This window comes from Dermacentor andersoni, chromosome 1 (assembly GCF_023375885.2).
Source record: "Dermacentor andersoni chromosome 1, qqDerAnde1_hic_scaffold, whole genome shotgun sequence".
Classification (NCBI taxonomy): Eukaryota; Metazoa; Arthropoda; class Arachnida; order Ixodida; family Ixodidae; genus Dermacentor; species Dermacentor andersoni.
The window spans coordinates 255,638,409-255,664,943 of record NC_092814.1 but is presented as its reverse complement, the minus strand read 5'-3'; the positions used below and the strand labels follow the sequence as shown (position 1 = coordinate 255,664,943).

Sequence of the window (26,535 nt, the reverse complement as noted above, 5' to 3'; positions counted from 1 at the left end):
TGATCATTCTATAATCCATGCATCTTACTCCTGTCAGCTTACACAACCTACAAAGATAACCAAAGTGATCAAACTGTATGACAAAGGGAATTACTCGGCAATTAACTCGGAACTCGCACATTTTGCTGCTTCATTCCACACCAGTTTTTTTATGCGTTCTGTCGAAACTAACTGGCTGCTTTTTAAAAACAAGATGCTCGATGTGTTCGCGAGATACGTACCCGTTATCACCCTAACCGAAAAACAGTCATCCCCATGGTTTAATATCACACTAAAGTGTCTTAACAATAAAAAGAAAAGGCTTTTTCGCTCTGCTAAACGATTTAACAACGCAGGCGCATGGAATAAGTATTACCTTGCAGAAAAAGAATTCGAAGCTCTAGCAAATAAAGAAAAACGCACTTTTTTTTTGCAAACGCTGCCGTCTATGTTGAGAAATAACCCCCCAAAATTCTGGAAAGTTATTAACCCTAATAACTCGCAGCCATTAGCTCTGTTTGACGATCAAAACCATCGTATTCCCGATTGTGAAATTGCTGAGCAACTTAACCGTACTTTTTCTTCATTCTTCACAACTGAACCTGTTAACATATTACCTCGCTTCCCTCTTTCAGATCATGCAGTCATGCCTAATATTACCTTTTGTCCTTACGGCATTGAGAAACTAATTGATTCATTAAAACTTACATCATCGTCTGGCGTCGATGAAATAAATGTTAAAATGCTGAAAAACACCAAAACAAATGTGAGCGCGATGTTATGTGCTATTTTTCAGCAATCATTGTCATCAGGAGTGGTGCCGGAAGACTGGAGAGTAGGCAAGATTGTTCCAGTCCCCAAAAAAGGTCCTCCATCGTTGTGCTCTAGTTATCGCCCCATTTCACTCACCAGTGTTTGTTGCAAACTAATGGAGCATGTTATTTACTCTCAGATGGTAAACTTTTTAGTATCCAATAACTTCTTTCACCCAGCTCAACATGGCTTCCGTAAAGGTCTTTCATGTGACACCCAACTAGCTTTATTTTTTTCATGATCTAAGCTCTAACCTCGACTTGAACGTACCTGTAGATGCTATTTTCTTAGACTTTGAAAAGGCATTTGACAAAGTTCCACACCAACGGCTACTCCTAAAACTTTCCCGTCTCAAGATTAATCCATTTGTACTAGACTGGATACGTAGCTTCCTCACTAACCGACAACAGTTTGTATTTGCTAACACACAGTCATCTAAAAGATCTTCTGTCCTTTCGGGCGTACAACAAGGCACAGTTCTCGGACCACTACTCTTTCTAATTTACATTAATGATCTTCCTACTGAGATCTCTTCTAACATTCGATTGTTCGCAGACGATTGTGTAGTTTATCGACGCATAACTAACACTTCAGACATGCATTTGCTTCAAGATGACCTAAAACGCATTGAATTATGATGCAACAAATGGTTGATGTCTTTAAATACTAAAAAAACCTCGCTAGTTTCTTTCCATCGCAGACAGCATCACCAATCAGGGAAATACACCATATACGGCGCCGAAATCTCATCCGTAGACTCGTATAAATACCTCGGCATAACCTTTTCAACTACCCTAAATTGGTCACATCATGTCATTAACTTAGCCAATGCCGCGAATCGAACCCTCGGTTTTCTCCGCCGGAATCTAAGACTTGCTCCCCCATCAGTAAAATTGTTAGCTTATGTTACATATGTCCGCCCTAAGTTAGAATATGCATGCTCTGTCTGGGATCCTCATCAACATAACCTATCTAATACACTGGAATCGATTCAAAACCGTGCAGCCCGGTTTATCTACTCTGAATATTCTTATCATGCAAGCGTGTCTGAACTAAAATCCCGTGCCGGTCTTACTAATCTAGAATCGCGACGTCTTATTTCTAGACTGTGTCTTTTTCACAAATTCTATCATTCACCACTCCACATTTCAGCTATATTACCAGCTCATCGTCAGTCCAGCCGCATTAACGACAGCAAAGTCGTGTATCCTCCCCCGGCGCAGACTACCTCTCATCTACGATCATTTTTTGTGAAAACCGCCAGGGACTGGAACGGTCTGTCTGCCGACATCACGCACCACTCCAACACTCATCACTTCAAGGCTGCTCTCGAATCACTGTTTTGTTAAAGCCCATCCCTCATCTAATACCCCATCTCTGGGGCCTTTGAGGTATAATAAATAAATAAATAAATAAATAAATAAGTAAATAAATAAATAAATAAATAAATATATGTCAGGACAGTTGAGGTATACTCTTAGCCCGCGCACACCACCTTAGTGTTGTGTTTCACTGCTTTAAAGAGCTTATTTTGGTTTGGATGAGGGACATCTGCATCTCGGCATCAGCCAACACTATTTTTTGAGCTCAAGCTCCTTCAAAACGGCAGCAGCACGCTTCCCTTCCCGTTAATTCCTGAATGCGTAGGTTCTTTCTGTTCTTGTCCTCCTTCCGCCACTCGCTCGCCCCACTGACTATTTAAATAATCTTCTTGGTCAGTTGCACAGCCCACGGCCGATTTTTCGAACTCCCTAGGGGCCGCGAAAACGTTCGACAAATCGGCCAGTTGGAAAAAATAAATGCATATCATTTACTGGCCTTAGGGGCGCAAACCGCCACAGGCACATTCTAAAACGATTGAAGGCCTGTCGGTACACGTATTAGGCATGTCCGTGCTCGTAATCTGACAGGCAATAGCGGGCGCATGCGTGTATAATTAAGGAATACATACTGTGACCCGTGGCAATAGCCCCTTCGCATGCGTGTTATGCTTCACTGCAATACTTTTGCGTATGGTTCACCAAGTAACATTTCTGTAAAAAGGCGAAGCTGACTTTCGGGAACCGCCATTATGCCACGCACCGTGCTTTCCAAGCTTCTCAGTCAATCGCGAGCACCACATAGGCGGAGTCCATGCCATTGCTGACAGCAGCGAATTCTTTCAATAAAAAACACAGCACCCAACGGCAAGGAGCTTCATAGCGAACGTCGAAGCAGCCAGGTCTTGCGTTGCCACAGTAGTGGCTACGGCTGCCAGCGGATCTGCGTGCTAGAGCGCCGGTTCGAGGCGGCGAGGTGATCAAAATGGCAGCGGCGGTGGCTTGATTATTGCCGTTTTGGACCTGCGGTCATGGCAAAACGTCCGGAAGATTGGACGTCGAAGAGTTCTTGCATCCGAAATTTTAGACGTACTGATACATTAGCTCTATGGGGTACATGGTAGTGCCGCGAAACCGTCCAAATTATCGGGAATCCGGGAAGTTGTTCGTTGACTCTACACTGGCAACTCCTCCAGCCGACGACAGGGCGTCAAAGACGATTCATTACGATTTCTGTGTGTTACTCGAGCCAGCATTACCGCGACTCTTGACCCTTTAATAAAATTACAGCTAATTTTCCCTGATAGAGGCACAAATTCCCTGAGTTGTTCCAGACTACTCAAAATCCCTGAGAATTCTCGGTTTACCCGGTTGGTAGACACCCTGATACGTATATATATATATATATATATATATATTGACACAACTATATTTGGCAGAACCATAATTCAGCGGGTATGCGCCAGTGGGGACGACGCTGAAGTAGCGCGGGTTTTTAGGTGAAGCGGGGAAAACGAAGAAGACGTTGTTGTTGTTCCCTTGGACGACTGATAAAGTGCGTTTCTTGGCGGTGCTGCTACGCATACTCGACGATCCCACGTCGTTACACTGGTGGAGGTGCTGGGTATTCTTCATGCTTGGCACCCCTTGGCGGAGCCGACGATCGAGCTCGGAATCACCATCGCGCATCGAAACACCGGTCCACCGGTTCAGTCGTCGCCTGCTAGGCTTAGCGCCCGAGTCTAGTCCCCTGCAAGAAACTTCGAGAAATCGTTTGCCTCCTACAAATAACATGGCCACCGCAGCTCCATCGCAAGTAACACTACAGAATCCTATGGCCCCGGAGAGCTTTCATGGTGATGCCTTGGAAGACGTCCAAGATTGGCTAGACCAGTTCGAGCGCGTCGCCCAGTATAACCATAAGACCAGCTCGGTGGACAAACTCTCGAGTGTCTATTTCTATTTGAAGGACAATGCTCGTACGTGGTACGTAAACCGGGAGAGGAGCTTTGCCACGTGGGACGACTTACGCGCACAGCTGCTGGATACCTTTTCAAGCATCGACAGGAGGGAAAACGCGCAGCGTCTCCTTGAAATCCGCGTTCAAAAGCCAATGAGAGTGTTACTATGTTCTCGGAAGACATGGCCCGTCTTTTCCGTAGGGCAGACCCAGACATGCCAGAGGAAAGAAAGCTGCGATATCTCTTGCGAGGAGTGAAGGAGCAACTGTTTGCCGGCCTTGTGAGAAATCCACCGACAACAGTGGCACAGTTCACAAAAGAGGCTACAGGCATTGAACGGGCCCTGCATCAACGATACCGCCAGCATGACATGAGCAACTAGGCGGCGAACACTTCCGTACTGGCTGCGAGTAACGACATGTCTCTGCGTGAAGTTGTCCGAGAAGTGGTGCGAGAAGAGCTTCGGCAGCTCGGTTTTGTGGTTGCGCCTACGGAACCGACGCCAGCGTTATCTTTTGTTGCTGATGTAGTCCGGGAGGAAGTCCGGCAAGCTTTTTCAGCGCCAGACTGTGGCAACGTTCCGCGGCGCCTCACTTATGCGGAGGCTGTTCGCCGTCCACTCAACGCAACTTCAACGCCGTTGACACCCATAACTACAACACCAGCTACGCCACAAATAGAGCCGGCATCGTCACCCTCGTCGACTCTACCGACCCCGCCGATCATGCCAGCACAAACAACGCCGTATTTTCGACATTCTCACGCCACTCCATGGCTCCATGGAGAGTTACCGCAGAACTATCAGCGTCGGAAAACCGATTTGTGGCGCACCGTCGACCGTCGGCCAGTGTGCTACCATTGTGGTGAAGCTGGAAACGTCTATAGAGTTTGCCGCAAATGGAACAACTATCGCGCCGCTCAACACCCAAGCTTTCCTGCCAACTATGCTTATTCTCCGTACGATGGTCGACGCGCTTACAACGACGCTCCTGTGAACAGTCAGCCACAATATACGACGACGCCCCGACCACGTTCTCCTTCTCCATCTCCGGCGCGCTACAGTTCGCCGACTCGTCGCAGTTTTGCCGACGTCACTAGGGGCAGATCGCCTAGCCCTCGACGGGGAAACTAGCCGCAGTGACCTCCGGGGGTGAGGTTGCCAATACTCTAACTGCTCCACATCCCCCGTTATCGACGAACGACGACGTGAAGACTAAATTGACGAAAAAGACGCCCAGCACAACGACGAGTACGACGGATAGAAGTACGAAAGACGTAACTGACATCGTCAGCGCCGAGCTCATCGTTTGCATTGACGGCCACGAAATAGCCGCTCTGGTTGACACTGGCTCCCATTTTTCAATGCTTAGCTTACAGGTCGCTGACAAACTGAGGAAGGTGAAGACACCATGGCACGGGCCCAACATAAGAACCGCCGGAGGTCAGTTGATGACACCTGTCGGGAAATGCACGGCCCGACTCTTAATCGCCGGTTCAACCTTCGTCGTCCCCCTCGTCATCCTTACTGAGTGTTGTAAAGAACTTATATTGGGCATGGATTTCCTACGGGAGTACGGCGCCGTGATTAACATCCCTGACAGAAGCGAGTTCCACGAGTTCCACGAGTTCCACGAGTTGCCACGAGTTCGGATAATGTCACCCATGAGAAGCCACAACAACCTCGCTTACGTATTGCCGCGGACGACGTCATACTTTTGCCGCGGAGTTGCTCTCTCGTACAGGTGCGCTGTGACAGCCTGCAAAATGGGACTGGAGTAGCTGAACACATCAGTGCGCTAGCACTGAATTGCGGTGTCTCCATTGCCAGAGCACTTATCAATGTAATCGACGGAAGCGCCGAACTCTTGCTGACGAATTTTAGTAAGGAGCGCCGACACATCGTTAGAGGCACTGCTGTCGCCTATTTCGACGAAGTGACAGAAATACAAGACTGCCACTTAGCGCAGGAGTCGGCCTCTACAATCCACACAGCTGCACCTATTGTAGACGTTAATCCGACGTTAACGGCCGTTGAGCGGAACCGTCTTCTTGAGCTCATCAATCAGTACCAGGGCTGTTTCTCCTCTGCGTCAAGAGTTGGTCAAACGCCACTTACCAAACACCGCATCATTACTGATGTCGACGCCAGACCCATCCGACAAAACCCTTATCGTGTGGCCCCAAAGGAACGCGAAGCAATACAAAAACAAGTGAAGACGATGCTGGAAGATGGCGTTATTCGACCATCTAATAGTCCGTGGGCATCACCTGTAGTTTTAGTGAAGAAGAAGGACGGTAGCCTGCGCTTCTGCGTCGACTATCGGAAGCTCAATCAGGTCACAAAGAAGGACATTTATCCACTGCCACGTATTGATGATTCCTTGGATAGGTTGCGAAACTCGTGCTACTTTTCCTCAATGGACTTGAAAAGCGGTTATTGGCAGATCGAAGTGGATGAGAGAGACCGTGAGAAAACAGCCTTTGTGACGCCTGACGGACTTTATGAATTTCAGGTACTTCCTTTCGGTTTGTGTTCGGTGCCAGCAACATTTCAGCGTCTAATGGACACTGTGCTCTCCGGACTCAAATGGCAAACATGCCTGGTGTACTTGGATGACGTGATTGTCTTTTCCGCAACGTTCGACGAACACTTACGAAGGCTGAAAACTGTTTTTGAAGCGATACGCTCTGCCGGTCTCACTTTGAAGCCTGAGAAGTGCCATTTTGGTTTTCATGAGCTCCAGTTCCTCGGTCACGTCGTCAGTAGCCAAGGAGTCCGACCTGATCCGGATAAAATTGCCGCCGTCGCTAATTTCCCGATTCCATCAGACAAAAAAGCCGCGCGACGTTTTCTGGGACTCTGTGCATATCACCGGTGATTTATTACGAATTTCTCGCGTATCGCATGGCCGTTAACACAGCTGACCCGAGAAGATATGCCTTTTACTTGGGGCGAAGACCAGCAGTGGGCATTTCACGAGCTCCGGCAACGCATGCAATCGCCTCCCGTATTAGCACACTTCGATGAGGAAGCCCCGACGATATTGCATACAGACGCTAGTAATGTCGGTCTAGGGGTGGTGCTAGTACAATGGCAGGGCGACCGCGAAAAAGTGATTGCTTACGCCAGTAGGACACTATCCCGAGCCGAAGCTAACTACTCCACTACTGAAAAAGAATGCCTCGCAATGGTATGGGCAGTTCTGAAATTTCGTCCGTATTTGTATGGTCGGTCTTTCACCGTCGTTAGTGATCACAATTCCCTCTGCTGGGTCATTAATTTGAAAGATCCTTCCGGCCGGCTCGCACGCTGGAGTCTTCGACTCCAAGAGTTCGACTTTGTTGTTACGTACAAGTCGGGAAAACGGCACGCAGACGCCGACTGCCTTTCTCGGTCTCCTGTTGAGCCGGCAGCAAAAAGACGATGACGACACGGTTTTTCTGAGACTCGTGGATATTGCCGATCTTTCACGCCAGCAACGGGATGACATTGAATTGCTGCCGCTTATTGATTACCTCGAAAGACGAACCAACAGCGTGCCGAGGCTCTTTGCAAGAGGGGTGGCACCATACTGCTTGCGTCGCAACGTCCTCTATACAAGAAGAACTTCTCGCCTAGCGGCAGCAACTACTTACTTGTTCCATCACCGCTTCGACGTGAAATCTTACACGCCTGCCACAACGAGCCGACTGCTGGGCACTTGGGCTACACTCGCACATTGGCACGGATTCGGCAGAATTACTACTGGCCGAGACTTACTGCGGTCGTTAAACGTTACGTTCAGACATGTCTGGATTGCCAACGTCGTAAACCGCCATCCGTCAAACCAGCCGGCTTACTGCACCCTGTTGACGTACCGGCCACACCATTTGCACAAGTAGGCATGGACTTTCTGGGCCCCTTCCCAACGTCTACTACTGGTAATAGGTGGATAATCGTTGCCACGGATTATCTCACTAGATATGCCGAGACAAGTGCCCTGCAACGGGCAACAGCAGATGAAGTGGCACGATTTTTTCTGGAATCCATCGTTTTAAGGCATGGCGCTCCCGCAGTAGTCGTCACGGACAGAGGTACTGCGTTCATGGCCCAGTTTTTAGATATCGTTCTACGTCTAAGTAGTACCGCCCACCGGAAGACAACAGCGTATCACCCTCAAACGAACGGACTGACAGAACGACTCAATAGGACATTGGCTGATATGATAAGCATGTACGTAGATGTAGAGCATAGGAACTGGGACGAGGTTTTACCTTATGTCACCTTCGCGTACAATACGGCTCGTCAAGAGACCACTCGCAAGACGCCCTTCAGTCTCGTATACGGCCGTGAGGTTACAACAACATTAGACGCAATGCTTCCTCATGAATTTGACGACAACGAGACGGGTGCTGAAGAGACAACACACCGAGCAGAGGCAGCTAGGCAGCTTGCGCGTCTGCGAATCCACGAACAACAGGACTGTGACGCCAGACGCTACAATCTTCGGCACAAAACCGTAACATACAACATCGGCGACAAAGTGTGGGTCTGGACACCTATTCGACAGCGTGGGCTCTCTGAAAAGCTCCTACGCAAATACTTCGGGCCCTACATAGTTCTCCGACGCATCAGTGACGTCAACTACGAAGTCGTTCCAGACAGCTCGCACTGTTCAAAGCGCCGACGGCGTTTACCCGAGGTCGTTCACGTGCTGCGTATGAAGCCGTACTATGAGGACTGCCAAGACTGCGCAGTTCTTTACCGCTGCTTTCCAAGCCTTTATCATCGGGACGATGATCTTTTCTAAAGGGGGAGCAAATGACACAAATATATTTGGCAGAACCATAATTCAGCGGGTATGCGCCAGTGGGGAAGACGCTGAAGTAGCGCGGGTTTTCAGGTGAAGCGGAGAAAACGAAGAAGACGTTGTTGTTGTTCCCTTGGACGACTGGTAAAGTGCGTTTCTTGGCGGTGCTGCTACGCATACTCGTCGATCCCACGTCGTTACAACATATATATATATATATATATATATATATATACACACACACACACACACATATATATATATATATATATCTAGTCGAATGACTTCTGGTTAAAGGAACACTAAAGACAAATATTAAGTCGACGTAGGCTGTTTAAATACCGTTCCACAAACGTCGCAACAATTGTTTCGTGCCAAGAAAATACTTAATTTACAGGAAAACTGCATTTGAAGGGTTTGAAAAAGGTATTCTGAAGGGTCAGAAAACCTTTTTCGAAATTTGATCTCTCGCCGCCCAACTGGGGGAGTGGTTACGTTGCATACGTCATTACCATTCTTGCTGCCGCGGCTAAGTAAAACGGTGCGCTAGAGACGGCGGTACCGAGCCAAGACAGAGCAGTGGATTCGCCGCTGCGGCTGCTTTTTACCCCCATGGTGTTAACAGCGCAAAACGTAGACGAGACACGAGACGAGAAGACGACACCACAAGCGCTTTTTTTCAACAGCGTTTATTCGAAAGAAACACGGCTTCTTAAACCATTGCCCACACATGTCTCAGTCACGTGATCGCACATCATGCTGCTTTTCAGTCAAGTGGTGTAGGCCGTTCGGGCATCCCGCAACATCACATGGAAGTTGAATTCTCTGCTGCTTCCACTTTGTGCGAATTTCGCGAGCCAGCAAAACCAGCGCAGCACTACGCGATAACGAATCTACTGGAACGCAAAAGCGTGGGCGGCGCATAGTCGACCGAAAATGAAACCTTTCGACCGCCTGCGTCGTTGTCAAAGATAATTTCAATGACTTCTTTTTTCTAAAAATAAAATAGAACTGGAAAAGTAGCATTCTACCTCGTCTTATAATACAATACAGGCATGTTTTTTGCAACGAGCGGTTGAGTACTAATGACAAAATTTAACTGAGCAGTTCTTTCGCCATCAGGCAAGTACATGAATGTCCCAGGGGAGTCTCTAATCACGTCCTGCATTTACCTCAATTTCTCGATTATTGAGGCTCTGTTCGCGATAATATTGACGCCTTAGAGATTCTCGAGCACTAATCTAACACTTTAGCTTGACTTAATATTTGCCTTTAGTGTCCCTTTAGGGCCTGTGCAACAGCCTGCTAAATTTGGTGGTTGAAAATGACAACGCAAGTTAAAATAGCCTATAAATATACTGGGTGTTTCTATGAATACAAACTGATACTTAAATACAGCCCCTTTGAAATAAAAGAACGGTTCCTTCGGCGGTCGTGCTCGCATCCACGAGGCGGACTCTCAACTCAGCCACGATCCTCAACCGTGAGCCCGAGCTGGCGGAGCAAGTAGCCATTGCCCTGGTCGTGCTCGACGGCAAACGGGAAGTGATCGACAGCGACTCCAGAGCGTCCATCAGAGCCTTCCAACATTGCGTTACGCATCCTCCGTAGTGCGTAGCCGAGCACACTCAAGCACCACACTGTCATCTGGTTCGCCGCCCATCTCGGTCGGGTGCCGGGTTGGGTGCCCAATCTCAACGTGATCGCCCACGACGTAGCGTGCGCGCTTACCGACCGCGCCGTCCCCGGGCAACCCCACCTCGTCGAGCTAGAGGACAACCGGGACGCGCTCATTACGTACGGCGAAATCACAAAACACTTCTGCCTGTGGCGCCGCATCTTTCCGCCACCACACCCCAAACTTAACAGGCTGCAGGCGCTAACACCATACGCTTACTATACACGCACATGTACCCAAATCCTGTCAAATTATACACGTTTTCTATCCAGACCCGTATCCCAGCGACATGTGCCGCTCATGCGACACTCGCACACGTGCTCTGGGAGTGTAGAAACGCTCTTCCCGACTCTACCTCGGACAAGTGGGAAAAGTCCTTCAGAAGCTCACGACTCGCCGACCAGCAATGGGCCGTTCAGCAGGCCCGCGAAGCGGCCGCCAGTGACTCGCTGTCGGTCCCTACGTGGGAGATGCCCGCTACACGCTAAGCGTGTCCTGCAGGACCACAATAAAGTTTTGCCGTACTTCGGCGACATGCCGTTAGTGGTGGCGATCATGAGGGGACGGGTGACACATGGCGATACAGCGCTTGTGTGTAACCTTTGCATTGTGCCGCTTGTGCACACTGCAGTTGCATAGGGATACATTGTAATTCGTCACTAATTATTAAAGAGGCATTCATTAACATTTAAGCTTGTAGTTTCAGCAGCCTCATCGTAACTAGGAAATTGATGTGAGCTCTTTGTATAAGCCATATCAACTTTTGGATATAGAAAAATGCGATTACTCGTGAAATTTTGGAACAAGGAAATTAGGCTATCAGAGCACGTGAACCCCGAAACTTGGAGGCTGCTGCGAGCGCAGAACCGCGCCCCTCGAGGCGATGTTCTGCTTCCCAGCAGCGGGCTGCCAGCGCGCTGCCCGATCAGCCGACACCTCATGGACCACTGACGGCATGTCTCCGAAGGAACTGTCCCTCTATTTCAAAGCGGCAATTTTTAACGATTACTTAAGATCTTCGTAGAAACACCTTCTATAGAACTCTCCAGCTGGCACTAGCATGGCCACAGAGGTAGAATGTCCGAAAAATAAATTTTACTGCTAAGTACAATTATAACGCTACATACATGAGCTCGACGCGTGGGGCACGTTCTATATATGTGAACGCATCAACAACATGTGCCTATAGTAAATTGGGAGACAAAATACTTATTTTTCTTTGGATAACTTGGCTGTCAAAAATGCATAATCTGAAGTTTCGTGAGGTCGTGAACAGACTTCTGTCACAGCTGGGATAAAAGTGTCTATACAGCAATATCACATAATGACACATGCATGCATCAGAGGTGGGTGCTCAGTAGTTCATATACTGAGGTGTGCAGTGCAATTGACGGCTTTCTTATAAAACAGTCCTTGTTCTTTTGTATAATATAGGCTTCCAGCGCAAGCCCTGAAGGGGTGCCATCGCTCCTGCTCAGAATTGTTGTCCCCGAGAAGCGACACAGGCTCGTGAGGCTCGCTCAGTAACGTAGGCTACTTGTCCTTTTTCTTCCGAGATCCCGTAAGCGGTAGTTCATGCAACGTTCGGTTTCGCCGACATACGTTGTACCGCGAGACAAGGCTATGGCATAGGTCACACCTCTTTGAACACTTGACGAAATGCTTATTATGCCTTGTACGGCAATCTCGTTTGCTCTCACAAAAAATTCCAGGGCAAGTTTAGACTAGACATTTCGTCTTCTTCTTCTTCTTCTTCTTCTTATTATTATTATTATTATTATTTTTGACCCTTTAAATAGCAAGATAAGAAAGACACGACCTAGCACGTTTTTATTGCTTTATTTCTTCTTGATGTTGTTCAAATACATATTAAAATAAATATGAAGCGGCTTCTTTGAAAACCAAGTGACCTAGAACGGGTCGTAAATATTGCTGAATAACTGGTTATAGAAAAATATATGGTCCAAAACTTGTGTTTGGTACTTGCTTTGACAAGGTAAATGTGTGTTCTTTGTTAAACAAATTAATAAAATTTCGCATTAGCGATAATAGGACCACCACGTCCGCTAAGACGGTACCGACGATGTCTTCGAGTTTTGTCACCAAAACATCTGCTGCTGCTTTGTGACTACGACTGTTGAGCAGGTACATAAATTGAGGTAAATTGAAAGGCACGGACTAACATTTGATTTTATATAGCGCTTGTAAGTACTTTTGTGAGGTCAACAATATTGCGGAGCTGCAAGTTAAAGGGTTATTATAGATATTTACCTGTAAAAATAAATTGTTTAAACGGCAAAAGGGAACATCTGCTGCAGCCGTCTATAACCATGCTTTCAGTTCAAATGTTTGAAGAAAAGACTACAGTTATCCTAGCGATGTTCTTGTAACCACACACTGTTTATAGAGACGGCTTACACTGCTGCTCGGAACGCACATTGAACGCAATGAAAATTTGCTTTTGCTTGTCTAGTGTGCGTAACAGATGACCAAGAAGCCCGAATTGCCACCCTGTCATCAACATCACCATCATCATCATCAGCAGCAGCAGCAGCAGGAGCAGCAGCAGCAGGAGCAGCAGCAGCAGTAGCAGCAGCCTAATTTATGTACACTGCAGGACGAAGGCTAAATTGTTTTAATGGCAAAAGGGAACATCTGCTGCAGCCGTCTATAACCATGCTTTCAGTTCAAATGTTTGAAGAAAAGACTACAGTTATCCTAGCGATGTTCTTGTAACCACACACTGTTTATAGAGACGGCTTACACTGCTGCTCGGAACGCACATTGAACGCAATGAAAATTTGCTTGTCCTTCTCTAGTGTGCGTAACAGATGACCAAGAAGCCCGAATTGCCACCCTGTCATCAACATCACCATCATCATCATCATCAGCAGCAGCAGCAGGAGCAGCAGCAGCAGTAGCAGCAGCCTAATTTATGTACACTGCACGACGAAGGCCTCTCCCTGCGATCTACAAATACCCCTGTCCTGCGCCAAGCGATTCCAGCTAGCGCCCGCGAATTTCCTAATTTCATCGCCCCACCTGGTCTTCTGCCACCCTCGACTGCGCTTCCCTTCTCTTGGCACCCATTGTGTAACCCTAATGGTCTACCGGTTATCTAACCTGCGCATTACATGACCTTCCCAGCTCCATCTTTTTCTCTTAATATCAATTTGAATATCGGTTATACCCGTTTCTCTCTGATCCAAACCGCTCTCTTTCTGTCTCTTAACGTTATGCCTAGCAATCTTCGTTCCATCGCTCTTTGCACGGTCCTTAACTTGTTCTCAAACTTTTTGTCAGTCTCGAAGTTTCTTCACAATATGTCAGAACCGGTAAAATGCACTGATGGCACACCTTCCTTTTCAATGATAATAGTGAGCTTCCAGTCCCGAGCCGTATGTCTCCCGTATGCGCTCGAACCCATTTTTATTCTTCTGTGAATTTTCTTCCCATGATCATGGTTTCCTGTGGGTAATTGACCTAGGTAAACGTACTCCTTCCCAGACTGAAGAGGCAACCCGCCGTGCTTGCTCAGTGGCTATGGTGTTGGGCTGCTGAGCACGAGGTCGCGGGATCGAATCCCGGCCACGGCGTCCGCATTTCGTTGGGGGCAAAATTCGAAAACACCCACGTGCTTAAATTTAGGTGCACGTTAAAGAACCCCAGGTGGTCGAAATTTCCCGAATCCTCCATTACGCGTGCCTCATAATCAGAAAGCGGTTTTGGCACGTAAAACCCCATAATTTACTTAATTTAACTCTAGAGGCTGACTGGCCATTCTGAACACCTGTTCCCTTGCCCGGCTATACATGATTATCTTCGTCTTCTGCATATTAATATTGAACCCCAATCTTGCGCTCTATCTGTTAAGGTCGTCAAGCATTTGTTGTAACTCGTCACCAGTGTTGCTGAACAGAACAATGTCATCTGCAAACCGAAGGTTGCTGAGGTATTCGCCGTCGATCCTTACTCCTAAGCCTTCCCAGTTTAAAAGCTTGAACACTTCTTCCAAGCACGCAGTGAATAGCATTGAAGAGATTGTACCTCCTTGTCTGATCTCTTTCTTTAACGGTATCTTCTTACTTTTCTTGTGTAGAATTAAGGTAGGTGTGGAATCTGCGTAGATACTTTCCAGGATATTTACATAAGCGTCCTGTACTCCTTCATTACTAATGCCTATATGACTGCTGCTACTTCTACTGAATCAAATGCCTCTTCGTAATCTATGAAAGCCATATAGAGAGGCTGATTGGACTTTGCGGATTTCTCGATTACCTGATTGATGACATGGATGTGATCCATTGTACAGTATCCCTTCCTGAAGCCAGCCCGTTCCCTTGGTTGACTAAAGTCCAGTGTTGCACTTATTCTATTGGAGATTATTTTGGTAAATATTTTATATAATACTGGGAGTAAGCTAATGGACCTATTTTTTTTTTCATTCTTCCACGTCTCCCTTTTTGCGGATTATTATAATGTTTGCATTCTTCCAGTTTTCTGGGACCATTGGAGTCGATCGACACTTCGTATAAAGAGCCGCCAGTTTGCCAATCATTAGGTCTCCTCCACCTTTGATTAAATTGACTGTTATTCCATCTTCTCTTGCCGCTCTTCCTCGTTTGATGTCTTGCAAGGCCCTTCTGACCTCATCGCTAGCTATAGGAGGAGTTTCTGCATCCTGTTCAATACAGTTTCTAATTGAGGTATCCTTACTCCTCTGGGTACTGTACAGGTCAGTATAGAATTCTTCCGCTGCTTTTACTATTTTTTCGAGATAGCTGATGATATTTCCCTGCTTATCCTTTAGTGCATACATCTTGGTTTGTGCTATGCCAAGTTTCTGTCTCACTTATTTCAGTCTGCGTCCATTTTTTACGGCTTCTTCAGTCTTTCTCACGTTATAGTTTCCAGTATCACTTATTTTGCCCTTGCTGATCAGTTTTGACAGTTGCGCGAATTCTATGTTATCTCTAGTGTTGGACACTTTCATTTTTTGTCGTTTCTTTATTAGGTCCTTTGTTACTTGGGAGAGCTTGCCTACTGGTTGTCTTGGTGCCTTGCTTCCCACTTCAATTGCTACTTCTGAAGCCAACCTAGTTACGGTTTCATTCATTAACTCTATGTCATCATCGTCTCTCTGTTCTGGGGCTGCATATTTGTTTGCAATACCAGCCTGAATTTGTTTGCTTTTACCCTTACTGCCTCTAGGTTGACCAGTTCCTTCTTGACCAATTTTGCTCTTTCTCTCTTCAAATTGAGGTGAATCCTAGCCTTCAGTAACCTATGATCTCTGCACTTTACCCTACCTATCACTTCTACATCCTGCACTATCCTGCGATTTCAATCCTTGTTTCACCATTAGGGCTTTTCCAGGTCCACTTTGTGTTGCTAAGCTTCCTGGAAAAAGTGTTCGTTACTCGCAGCTTATTCCTTTCTGCGAATTCTACCAGCATATCTTATCTAGCGTTCCTAGAATCGACGCCTTCGTTGCCAATTGCTTGTTCACCAGCCTGCTTTTTCCCCACTTTTGCATTGAAGTCGCCCATTAGTACAGTATACTGAGTATGCGCTTTTCTCTTCGCTAATTCCACATGTTCATCAATCTGACCTAGTTCATGATCATCCTGACTGGATGTTGGAGTGTAGGCTTGTACTACCTTTATTCTACACCTCTTATTAAGTTTGATTAGGACTACAGCTACCCACTAATTACTGCTGTAAATTTGTTAATGTTGCCCGCTATGTCCTTATGGATTAGGAATCCTACCCCGTATTGCTTCTTATCTGGGAGACCTCTATTGCAGAGGACATGGCCGTTAGTCAGCACTGTATAAGCCTCACCAGTTCTTGTAATCTTACTAAGGCCGGTGATATACCAAACAATGTCTAATAGTTCCTCAAAGAGTCCTGCTAAGCTAGCGTCACTCGACAGAGTTCAGGTGTTAAAGGTTGACAGGGTCAGTTTTCATTGGCGGCCTGTCCGAGTCTCGAGATTCTTAGCACTCTCTGCTGCCTTACAGGTCTGACCGCCGTATTGGTCAGGTGCTCCGCAGCTGCTAAGGACTGAGGGCCATGGGTTAATTGTAAGAATCATGAGGGAGGTAGTGGTCGAATACTGTACCAGGGAGGCCAATTCCTGTTTTGGTGAGGGAGTGTGTTTTTTGAAGCTTAGTATAGGCCTTCCTAATTTGGTTGTACCTGAATTTGTATAGCCCCACTGGCTCTCGGTATCTTTTGCTGGTGTCAGGCGCCACTCCAAGCCTGGAGTGGCGCCTTTTGCACGAAAGTCTTTAACACGAAATAGTTTTATGCCGGGGTCCACCATCAACTTCCTGCAACAGATGTGACGTCGGCGCTAATGCGTAAAATATGCTCTCTCTCAATAGGGATGACGCTTCCATCTAGCGAGTGCTGACAGTGAGCGTTCCGGTAGTGTCAGCACAGCGGAGGCTCCCACGCGGCGTAGCCTGATGTAGGTGGTGTAGGCCTATTGTCGAGGTGACGACGCAGTTTGCGGACATGATTTGTCTTTCGGGTCCGGTTAGCCTGTGACGCCTTGTCGGCTACGGAGTGCAGATTGAACATGCTTCATCATGTTCGCACCGTTTATTTACAGGCCACCTAATGCTTCGCTTGCGATGGCACCAACTAAGGAAACTGCTGCGTCATGTGGCGCAGAAAGGCAACGATGTCAACGGGCGAATTTCGCTTTGGTCCGGCGAGAGACACGCCAGCATAGAGCAGAACACCTTCGCGCGTTCGCGGCGCACGCGGCCAACTCTGCCACTCTCATTCCTGAAGCTGAGCGCGTCGCAACAGGCTGCTCAACATATTACAGAGCCGGACCAAGATGCTCGTACCTTCGCCGAAGCGGCTCTGCAGCAGGACGCCGCTCGCCAACAGGACGGCGCGTGACAAGCAAACCTGCAGCACGGTTGCCCGCCCGCAAATCGTGCGCCTTTTGCTGCAGCGGACCTTGAGTCTATACCTTTTATTTAAATATTACTTGTTAACACGCAAGAACTATAGCAATTGTAGCCATGGAAGCCTGACAAAGACGTTACGGTAATAGCCATCATAGGAATGTGTTCAGTCAACGCTGCTTAAACTCGCTGCCATTACCAGACTACCCTATTCACTCGAACCTTCTTTTCTTTTTATCTGTTTCGAAGAGTCATGTGCGGAATAAGGGAAACGTGAGGGCTGTCTAAAACAAAGGAGTTGCAGGCGAGGAACAACAAAAACCGGCAATTGTTGGCCATTTACCCAAATGTGCTCTTGTGATTAAATAGAAATGTGCTAACGCCTATTTCCAGTACAGGCAGACCGACTCCAGTTGTTCAGCGGCTGTGGTGATCTGCTCCTGAAAAAAATGCCGCATTCCGATTTAAGGCCGTATTTAAAATCGACCACCTACGTACCGAAAAAAATTGAATGCCTGTTCATGAAAATCATGCAGCCAAAATTACTCCGAAGGCCCGCTCCAAATGACGCATTTTGTAGCTGCTAGGCTGTTTCGGGACGTAAAGCACAATCACTTCGTTAACCTGCTGAGGGCTTCAAACGACCACGACCACTTTATTTGCTGTTGTTACAGCAAATCTTTTGAACCAATATTTATATACTAATACAGGTAAAACAGGGGGAAGGCACGAGATACAAATTCAATATGATGAGCAAAACAAGAACAGACACAATTAACATTTATGTGGTCTGCGAGCAAAGCACAAAAAAAGCCGGCAGATCCCATGCTCAGTGGGAATCGATGTTATGCGAAGCAGTGTACGAGTAGCCTACCAAGTTAACGAAACGACCATGAGAACAATACGACGTAGGCGGCTGTTTCATGATCTACATGACACGCATTTTATGACATTCGTGTCACGACCTATCATTTATGTTGGTCATACACTCTCGCCATACTATGCCAATTGTGGTACATACCAATTTAACAAAACGACCATGAGAGCACCAAGACGTAGACGGCTGTTTCATGACCTACATGACACTCATGTCATGATATTCATGTCATGACCTGTCATTTATGTTCATCATAAACACTTGTCATATTATGTCAATTTTGGCTAATACCAAGGCCTAGGGGGCTGTTTCATGACCTACATTACCCGCAGATCATGACATTCATGTCATGACTGATTATTTATATTCGTCACAAACTCTTGTCATACTATGCCAGTTTTGGTGCATACCAAGTTAACGAAACGGCCATGACAGCACCAAAACGCTGGCGGCATTTTCATGACCTACGTGACAGACATGTCATGATATTCATGTCACGACCTGTCATTTATGTTCGTCATACACTTTTGTCATATTATGCCAATTTTGCACCTACCAAGTTTACGAAACGACCATGAGAGCACCAATATGTAGGCGGCTAGATAGATAGACCAATAGATAGATTTGTTTATGTCCTACTTTTTTTCCTATTTCTTTGTTTTCTCTCTTCTCCTCTTCTCCTCTATTCATTCCCTCCTCTCGAAAGAGTAGGCAGGCGTTGTGACCCTCTCGGTGGCAGTTGTCAGCTTGCGGTCTCCCTGTTTCATTTGTGTGCTCGTATGTTTCCATAATAATAATAATAATAATAATAATAATAATAATAATAATAATAATAATAATAATAATAATAATAATAATAGATAGACCGACAGCTGGATAGATAGATAGATAGATAGATAGATAGATAGATAGATAGATAGATAGATAGATAGATAGATAGATAGATAGATAGATAGATAGATAGATAGACAGATAGATACTGTCAAAGTGGCGAACGTTCACCAAGAAATGCTTCGAATTTAAAGCTCTGCAAGATCGCGGTGTCTCCCGCTTAAAATTCAGTCCATGAAGACAACGGAGCGAGCAGTCGGCTTAGCTAATAAAACGTCGACGGTGAAATTCAGGAAAAATTCCACTCACTGCATTATGCACTGAATTTTTCGAACCGACTGGCCTGCATCCTTCAAATGGTCAGGCTGGTTGGGCAATTGTTTCGTGCAACACGATTGGATAAAGTGCGCCAGTACAAATCATGGATACGCAGCTGTAAATGCCTTATCAGCTGCGTGATCCCGCGCGTCCTGTAAGATTATGGGAAATCGCAGCAATCCTATTGCAATGTCGGTGCTCATAAATATGCAGTAAAAGCGTATAACAAGTTCCATTTGGCACGTGTTGCATGTAGCTTCATTGAACGTTCATTATTTTGTAGGCTTGCTGAAAGACAGCGTACACCGCCTGAAACTAGTGAAGAAGCAGGTTTTGTGTCTTCTTTTGCACGGAGTGTGCCGTGTGCTGTCTGGACGGACTCGGAGCAGTAGCATGGGCCTGTTCGCACTTACGATCCAATGTGCGAGTGGCACATTCCACGTGGCCTTATCAGCCACACGGAATGCTTGTGGAAAAGAACTTGGGCATGTCTGCACCGCATTCGGCTAAATGTCGCAAATACAAAATCATTCCTATATAAAACTGAACGCATGAGACCGCCACTGTGGCTTGCGTGCTACGCACGAGAAGGCATAGGGAATTTAATCTGCACTTGAAGGCTGTGTACACTTGAAAAATCAGCCCTTATGTCAGCACTGAACATTCATTAAAGACTGTCATCCTTTAGCTACAACACGTAATTGAATCATAGACTAACTTTGCCTGTCCATCTCGCGCAGCGAAATCACTTTTAGCCTTCCTCAGAGACAATGGTATCAACGAGCTTGTTGAATACCTGTTGTACTGTTGTGTGGATGTTGTGCAGCTGTGACGTGCACTGTGCCTATCATTTCATTTTTTCTCATACCCATTTGGAGTAGCACGGTAGGCATGCGGCTAGGAAAACCTCTCCAAGATTCATTAAGGAGCCTCCCACCCCACACTCTCTCTCCCACCTGCGCACGTCACAGTCGTAGCAGACGCCACCGAAGAGAAAGGGACCAAGCTACAGTTGAAGGTGGTTTACTGCATCGCACAGACCAGGCCTCACGCACGGTACAGCGGCGGTCAAGCTTAACCCGAACAGTGAGGGCAGATCTACAGCTGCCTAACTTTTAACAAATACAGGCTGTAAGGTGCAAACATCGAACGCCTTGAAAGGAAGACGCATTAGCTAGCGTATTAAAGGCACACCACACATAAATCTGCAGTATTCATCCGCAGGAGAAGGAAGTAGATGCTAAGGCGTGTTTTTGTTAAATGTGACGTCACTGTACACAGTGGCAAGCAAACTCAGTCCTTGTACATGAATGGAAGCAAACTAAAACACAGTAGAGGATACCCAGTGTCCCCATTGCACATACCCAGTGGCCCCAGTGCCAATACCTTGTGCGGATACCCAGCCACCCCTGTGGCAGATCATTTTAGACTGCGAGATCACCGGGATCGGCCCATGAAAACGGCGAAGTACCCTACCCACCCTTTTACTGAAAAAAAAAGAACATGACTGTGGTCGTAGAAGAATGCTTCACATTAAACGCACCAAAAACAGCATTCCTCACCTGGGTAGGGTACTCGTATCCAGGGGCTCTTTTCGATGATACTGGAGCGGATGTCAGTTCGAGCTGGATCACCGGGACGCAGGTACTCCGTTTCGGTCATAAGGTAGCAGGCTCCCCAGGAGATCAGGATCGCCAGCAGAATCTGGGGATAAAACATTATTTTCAGGTACCGCGGCTATGCTGCGTTCAACTGCACATTGTTGCGGCTCGAGGTGGCACTTAGGCCAGGAATCCACCAAGGCCATTGACGAATACTACCGGTAGTAGGAATGAAGGAAGAAGTGTTGATTTTACATTATTCATCCTGGCTCCAGATACAGAAGCCCACTCCATGTAGGAACATATTAAACGTCTGAGTTAACATCAGCATATGTCAGCACCGCCTCACTGCACCAAAGGCCTCCGCTTTTAATACAACTTATCTGCTTAAAAGAAAGGCGACATATCGAGAAAGCAAAGGTTCCGAATTTTATGTGCACGCAAACCATCTCTTTCAGAATATTGATGAGCTTCTAAAATAAACAATCTAAACAAAGCTCAAAACTGGTTTATCGCAACGATCCCGTATTCAGACGCAACAGCATGCATTCGCGTTTTTCTGACCTCTGATTATATAAAAAAATAGGCAGGACGATCTCACGATAACTGTCGACAGAAAGCGTTTAGCACTGAATTAATATATTGATACAACGTATCGCCACCGTCTAAACAAGTGATGAGGCGTGTACTGTAGCGGGACTCCTGTCTCACGCTTCCGACGGATGGATGCTATGACCGTCCCCTTTTGAGCGGGGCGATGGCTTGCGCCCCCAAGCACTTGTTATTAAATTGCCAATTGTCCTACCTATGTCTAAAGAAAGAAAAAAAAGGAAAGAAAAAAAAAAAAACCTGCGATGAATTCCCGTAACTAAACTTTCTGAGCCCCTGTTAGCAACTTTGATACGCCTCCGTTGTTTGTCGTTTTCCTACTTTTTTTCCACCAAGCTTCCAATCGCCTCTAACTAATCTCTGTTGCTGACATGTTTACTTTTCCCCTGCTGTCACTGAATCCAAGGGCTTCAGGGAGGTGAGAGGTGTCTAAATCGACCGCTGGGCAGAGATCTTTACATTCTAATAAAACATGCTCCATTGTTTCCCTTGCTTTATCGCAGCAAGCACATGCTTCGTCTTCCTTGTTGAATCTCGCTTTTTAAGTGCGTGTTGTAAGTCATCCTTCATGATGTCGCTTCGAAAAGTAAAGAGCTTGCCTTTGAGCTATCATAAATTGTTTCTCTCCTGATTTCTTGATTTCTTTCCTATGAACACTCGGCGCCATCCAGCGGTGCCACCACGAAGCCTGCGCCTGGCCTCCGAAACGAGAAACGCGCAATGTGTCAACCGGGCTCCTCTCGCGCGCGTCTTTCTGGACACGCTCAGTGACCCAAGTGACACATAATCAGTGACTCAAGTTGGCGAGCGGTTCATGGAAGAGCGGCACATTTCCAGTGCATTCATGGCGCAGCTCGCTATAGCGTTGGCGTGAAAGACATTCATTGGAAAGCGGCATCTAGTGCATTTGTGGCTCAGCCTGCTAAACCGTCGTGGTGCAGGCTGCGACCTTAAGGAACCCTTGTGTCGTGGGTTCAATTCCGTCCAGTATCGGATAAATTTAAAAGATCTTTGTAATTTTTGTCATCGTAGAGCTGCACATTACCAGTGGCACATTCCCCGTGGCCCACATCTATTTACCCAAGTTGGCGTCAGAGACGTTCATTGAAGAACGGCACACACCTACTCGCACATACCCAGTGACCGAAGTAGGCCTCATTGAGGTTCATTGAAGACCAGCACAGACCGAGCGACACATACCCAGTGCTCCAAGTCGGCGTCGAAAAGTTTCATTGAACAGTGGTATGTACCCAGTGCCGCATCGACAGGGACCCGTGTCGGCGTGAAAGAGATACGTTAAAGAACGGCACATTATACACATTGCCAAATATTCAGTGACCCAAGTTGGTCCAACGGTTGGTTTCGAACCATGTTCCCTCAGCATGGCAGGCCGATGAGCTTACCCATTCGAGCACGGACTACCCACTGACCCAGAAAGGTGGAAAGATAGATACAAGTCAGTTGTTCGGAATCCCCCAAGGTGGAAAATAAAATTGTCATCCACCCGAGTGTAGCACGAAGCTACGTGCTACACTCATGTGGATGACAATTTTACCTTTGCAGAATACTTCCCCTAACTTGCAGGATTCCGCAGAACTGATTTCACATATTCTGTGTCCCTGTGCTTCAGGTTGTCGATTAATTCGCCCTCGCGCTGCGATCTACTAGCGTCCTGGTTAGCTCAGATGATATAGCGACCGTCCTGGAAAAGCGTTTGTCGCGGGTTTTCTACTCATCGGTGAAGCGTCATTTCCGAGAAACCCGTATGGGTTTCCTTTGTACCTTCGTTCTGCAAACGGGTGGATGAGAATTTTACCTTTCCTAAATACATAGATAGTTAACCCCCCAAAAGTGCGTGAAATACTCTAAAAATGCTAACGAATTAAAAACCTCCATGTACACCGATGCGCATATGTACAACTTCCCGCTTTTCAATCATGGATATCAACTACGGTGTTGGGCCATGAGTAGATATAATGCATTATATTAAGGCTAGCGTGTCTTTCAAAGACAATGCGGTGTAGAATGGCTACAATTATTCATGTCCACGATGGTATGAATCACGTGCTCCATTTATCTAATGTACAGCTGAACTGAACGCACCTATGACCGAACAGCCGATTGAGAGCTTTCTTAGACGCTACGGCCATTGATAAGAGAAATGAAATGGCAGAGGTTAACCGGATGAGAAGGTTCTGATTCGCTAACCTACAGTGGATGAAGGGTAATGGGGAAAGAAAGACGGAAAGAACAGCGGAGAAATAAAGTAAACGCCCGAAAAGAATAAATAGAGGCCGCGGCGAACGCCTGGGATAATTATAGTCGCTATAATAGTACACTCGAACGTAAAAATTTCAATAGCGCCTTGACCGACTTGTGGTGTGACGACTGTATAGACCATATAGTTTGATACAATGATTACTAGACAGAAATCGGGCGCTAGTGTCTACGTGAGCTGCAATGGGGGCGGTTAAGCCAGAATGGGAAACATGGTAAGTATATGGATTTTGCTAAACTTCACCCTTCTGGCTTCAAACGGCTTCGTGGCTTTGTAAACTCGTCCTTTTCCACGAAGCACTGTGTAATAAGTGGCTGAATAAACATTATGAAAATTGTCCGACGGCAGGACAGCAGGAACATAGGACCTCTAGCCCATAAGCCCTATATTGAAACCATTACGCCACGGAGGCATGCATTGAGAAGCGACATATGAATTTACCGCGGGTAAGCCAGAGACTTGATGCGCTTTGCGCGTTTTGATTCGGCCACCTCGACAAGTTTAGTTGTGGCAATTAGTAGTGATTGGGCGGGTTCGTTACTTCTGCACTTCGAAAAATATGGATTACTCTGAAATTTACGACAATTAAGGCATATAAAGCGTAATAAACAAAGCCACAAGAACGTCTGAATCCACAAGCGCGAAGGTAAGACAAATCCATGCACTTCCCACCGTTCCCTTAGTGGCTGAATGATTGCAGCGCCAGAGTTCCCTCTAGTAATTATTGTAGGAAACTCTATGTTATTGGCCGCATTCCAGGATTGTCCGCTCGGAAAGCGGCCAGTCGTTAAGACGCGCCAATTTGGTCACCAACTTGCCTGTGTGAGCTGTAGCGAGGACAATGGCGGAGAACATGTTCGAATATTCCCTCACTGCCGCAGTGGCCACAAGCAACATGTCCGATGCAGAAAGCAAAGGATTTTCTGAAGGCTACACCAAGCCCACACACAGTCAGCAAAGTACTGTTGCGTCGGGTTGGGATCGTCCAGATAGAGGACAATGTCGAACAGTGGGGTCCAGTCAATGCAGTCATGTGTGCTGGAAATTTGGTGTGTTCTAGAAGGACTGTGGCAACATTCTCAAGCAGTCTAAGTTTCGCTGCTGCATCTGTTCTTGACAGCGGGATGGGTTCCTACACGCCATCTTCATAAGCAGATCTTTTTCTCGGAATCGGGTGTGACACGTCCTCAGGCGCGTCCAAGGCTCAAGGAAGTTGCGACGTTAATATCGGCGTACCTTAACAAACAAGCCTTGAGATCCTACAAAAAAAAAAAAAAAATGCGCGTTGGTCTTTTTAGCCGGAAGCGAAGGACTTCTCACGCCATATCTATCGATGGACATAATATATCTTATGTTACGACGCGCAGATTCTTAGGGGCAACCATCGGGAATGACCTCTGTTGGAGTCCCCTTGTGGCCTACATAAAAAAAAAAAAAACGACTGACGGTCATTTTTCACTTGTTCAAGTTTCTTCGAGGTAAAGCCTGTGGCACGTGAGCGCACGCGATGATGGGACTGTACAGAAAGCTATTTCTGGCGTATCTGCGACACAGCTTGACGTTGCTTACCAATACCTGCAGAATTAACATCGTGACAACAGCAGGAACCATTGCAATCGCGTACAACTACCAATCCACCACTCACATTATAATGGAAGCGCTTAGAGCACACGTCATACCCCTTGCTCGTGCTCCTTCCCACCATCTCTCCTCACTCCCAGAGAACTGATCACGTGTATCTTTTTGCCACAGGCTATGGCCTTATCTTGTATTCCTTCGATGAGATTACACAGCTGCAGCGAGAGTTTTGTTTCCCCATGGCGCTTGCATCAGCCACAAATTGACCCGACAGTACCAGGAATACGGACGAAGTCACAACTCTCATCACCAGCTCTCTAGCAACTTTCTCTGCTATTGCTGTACGAGGCATACAACAATCATGAACATATGTGCACTGATGATTCAAGCACCATGGACGGGTCTGCGGGATCGGAAAGTTTTCCAGTGAAAATCACCTCCCATAGTTTAAGACATCCCGCCAGACGACATCGATAGCCGCGGAACTTGCTGTTCTTCGTAACGCACGTGGCGTAATTCCTGAGGAATTGCCCTTTAAATGGAATGTTTTCAATGACTAAGGTAGCTCTACAATGTATGCTTTCCGCCTTACACTGTGGTCAAAGGCGGAAACAACTAGCTTACAAACTAGAGAGCACTTTTATCACATCATCCAGCATGGACATGACGCCACTCATTAGTGGTCATGGAGTACGACAATGAAGCAGGTCCATGGAGTTTTGTATTCTGCATACAAGGCGGATGTTTGGCGCTGTATTGTCCACGCGCACTGCCACGTCAAAATTGGTGGCATGGCGGAGAATGGCGCCGCATAACCTCAAGGCATGTCATGACTGGATCTCCGCGCTCGCTCGCAGAGAGCTTAGTCCGAACGGGCCTTGAGGCCATGTCGGTGAAAAAGATAAGCGGGCTGATGGGCGAAGGATGGCGGACATTGTACTGCATGTGCGCGGGACAAAGCTTTGAGCGCAGTAGGA

At 46.8% G+C, this 26,535-nt stretch overlaps 1 protein-coding gene across 1 annotated transcript in view; it reads right to left on the bottom strand.

The window, feature by feature from the left end:
• The window catches only part of LOC126548144 (solute carrier family 23 member 1-like), a 155,583-nt gene that overhangs the window by 15,698 nt on the left and 113,350 nt on the right, over positions 1–26,535 (bottom strand). Inside the window, exon 9 of the mRNA XM_050196262.3 lies at positions 21,055–21,196. Within this exon, the coding sequence (XP_050052219.1) occupies positions 21,055–21,196 (142 nt within the window). The remainder of the gene's footprint in view (positions 1–21,054; positions 21,197–26,535) is intronic.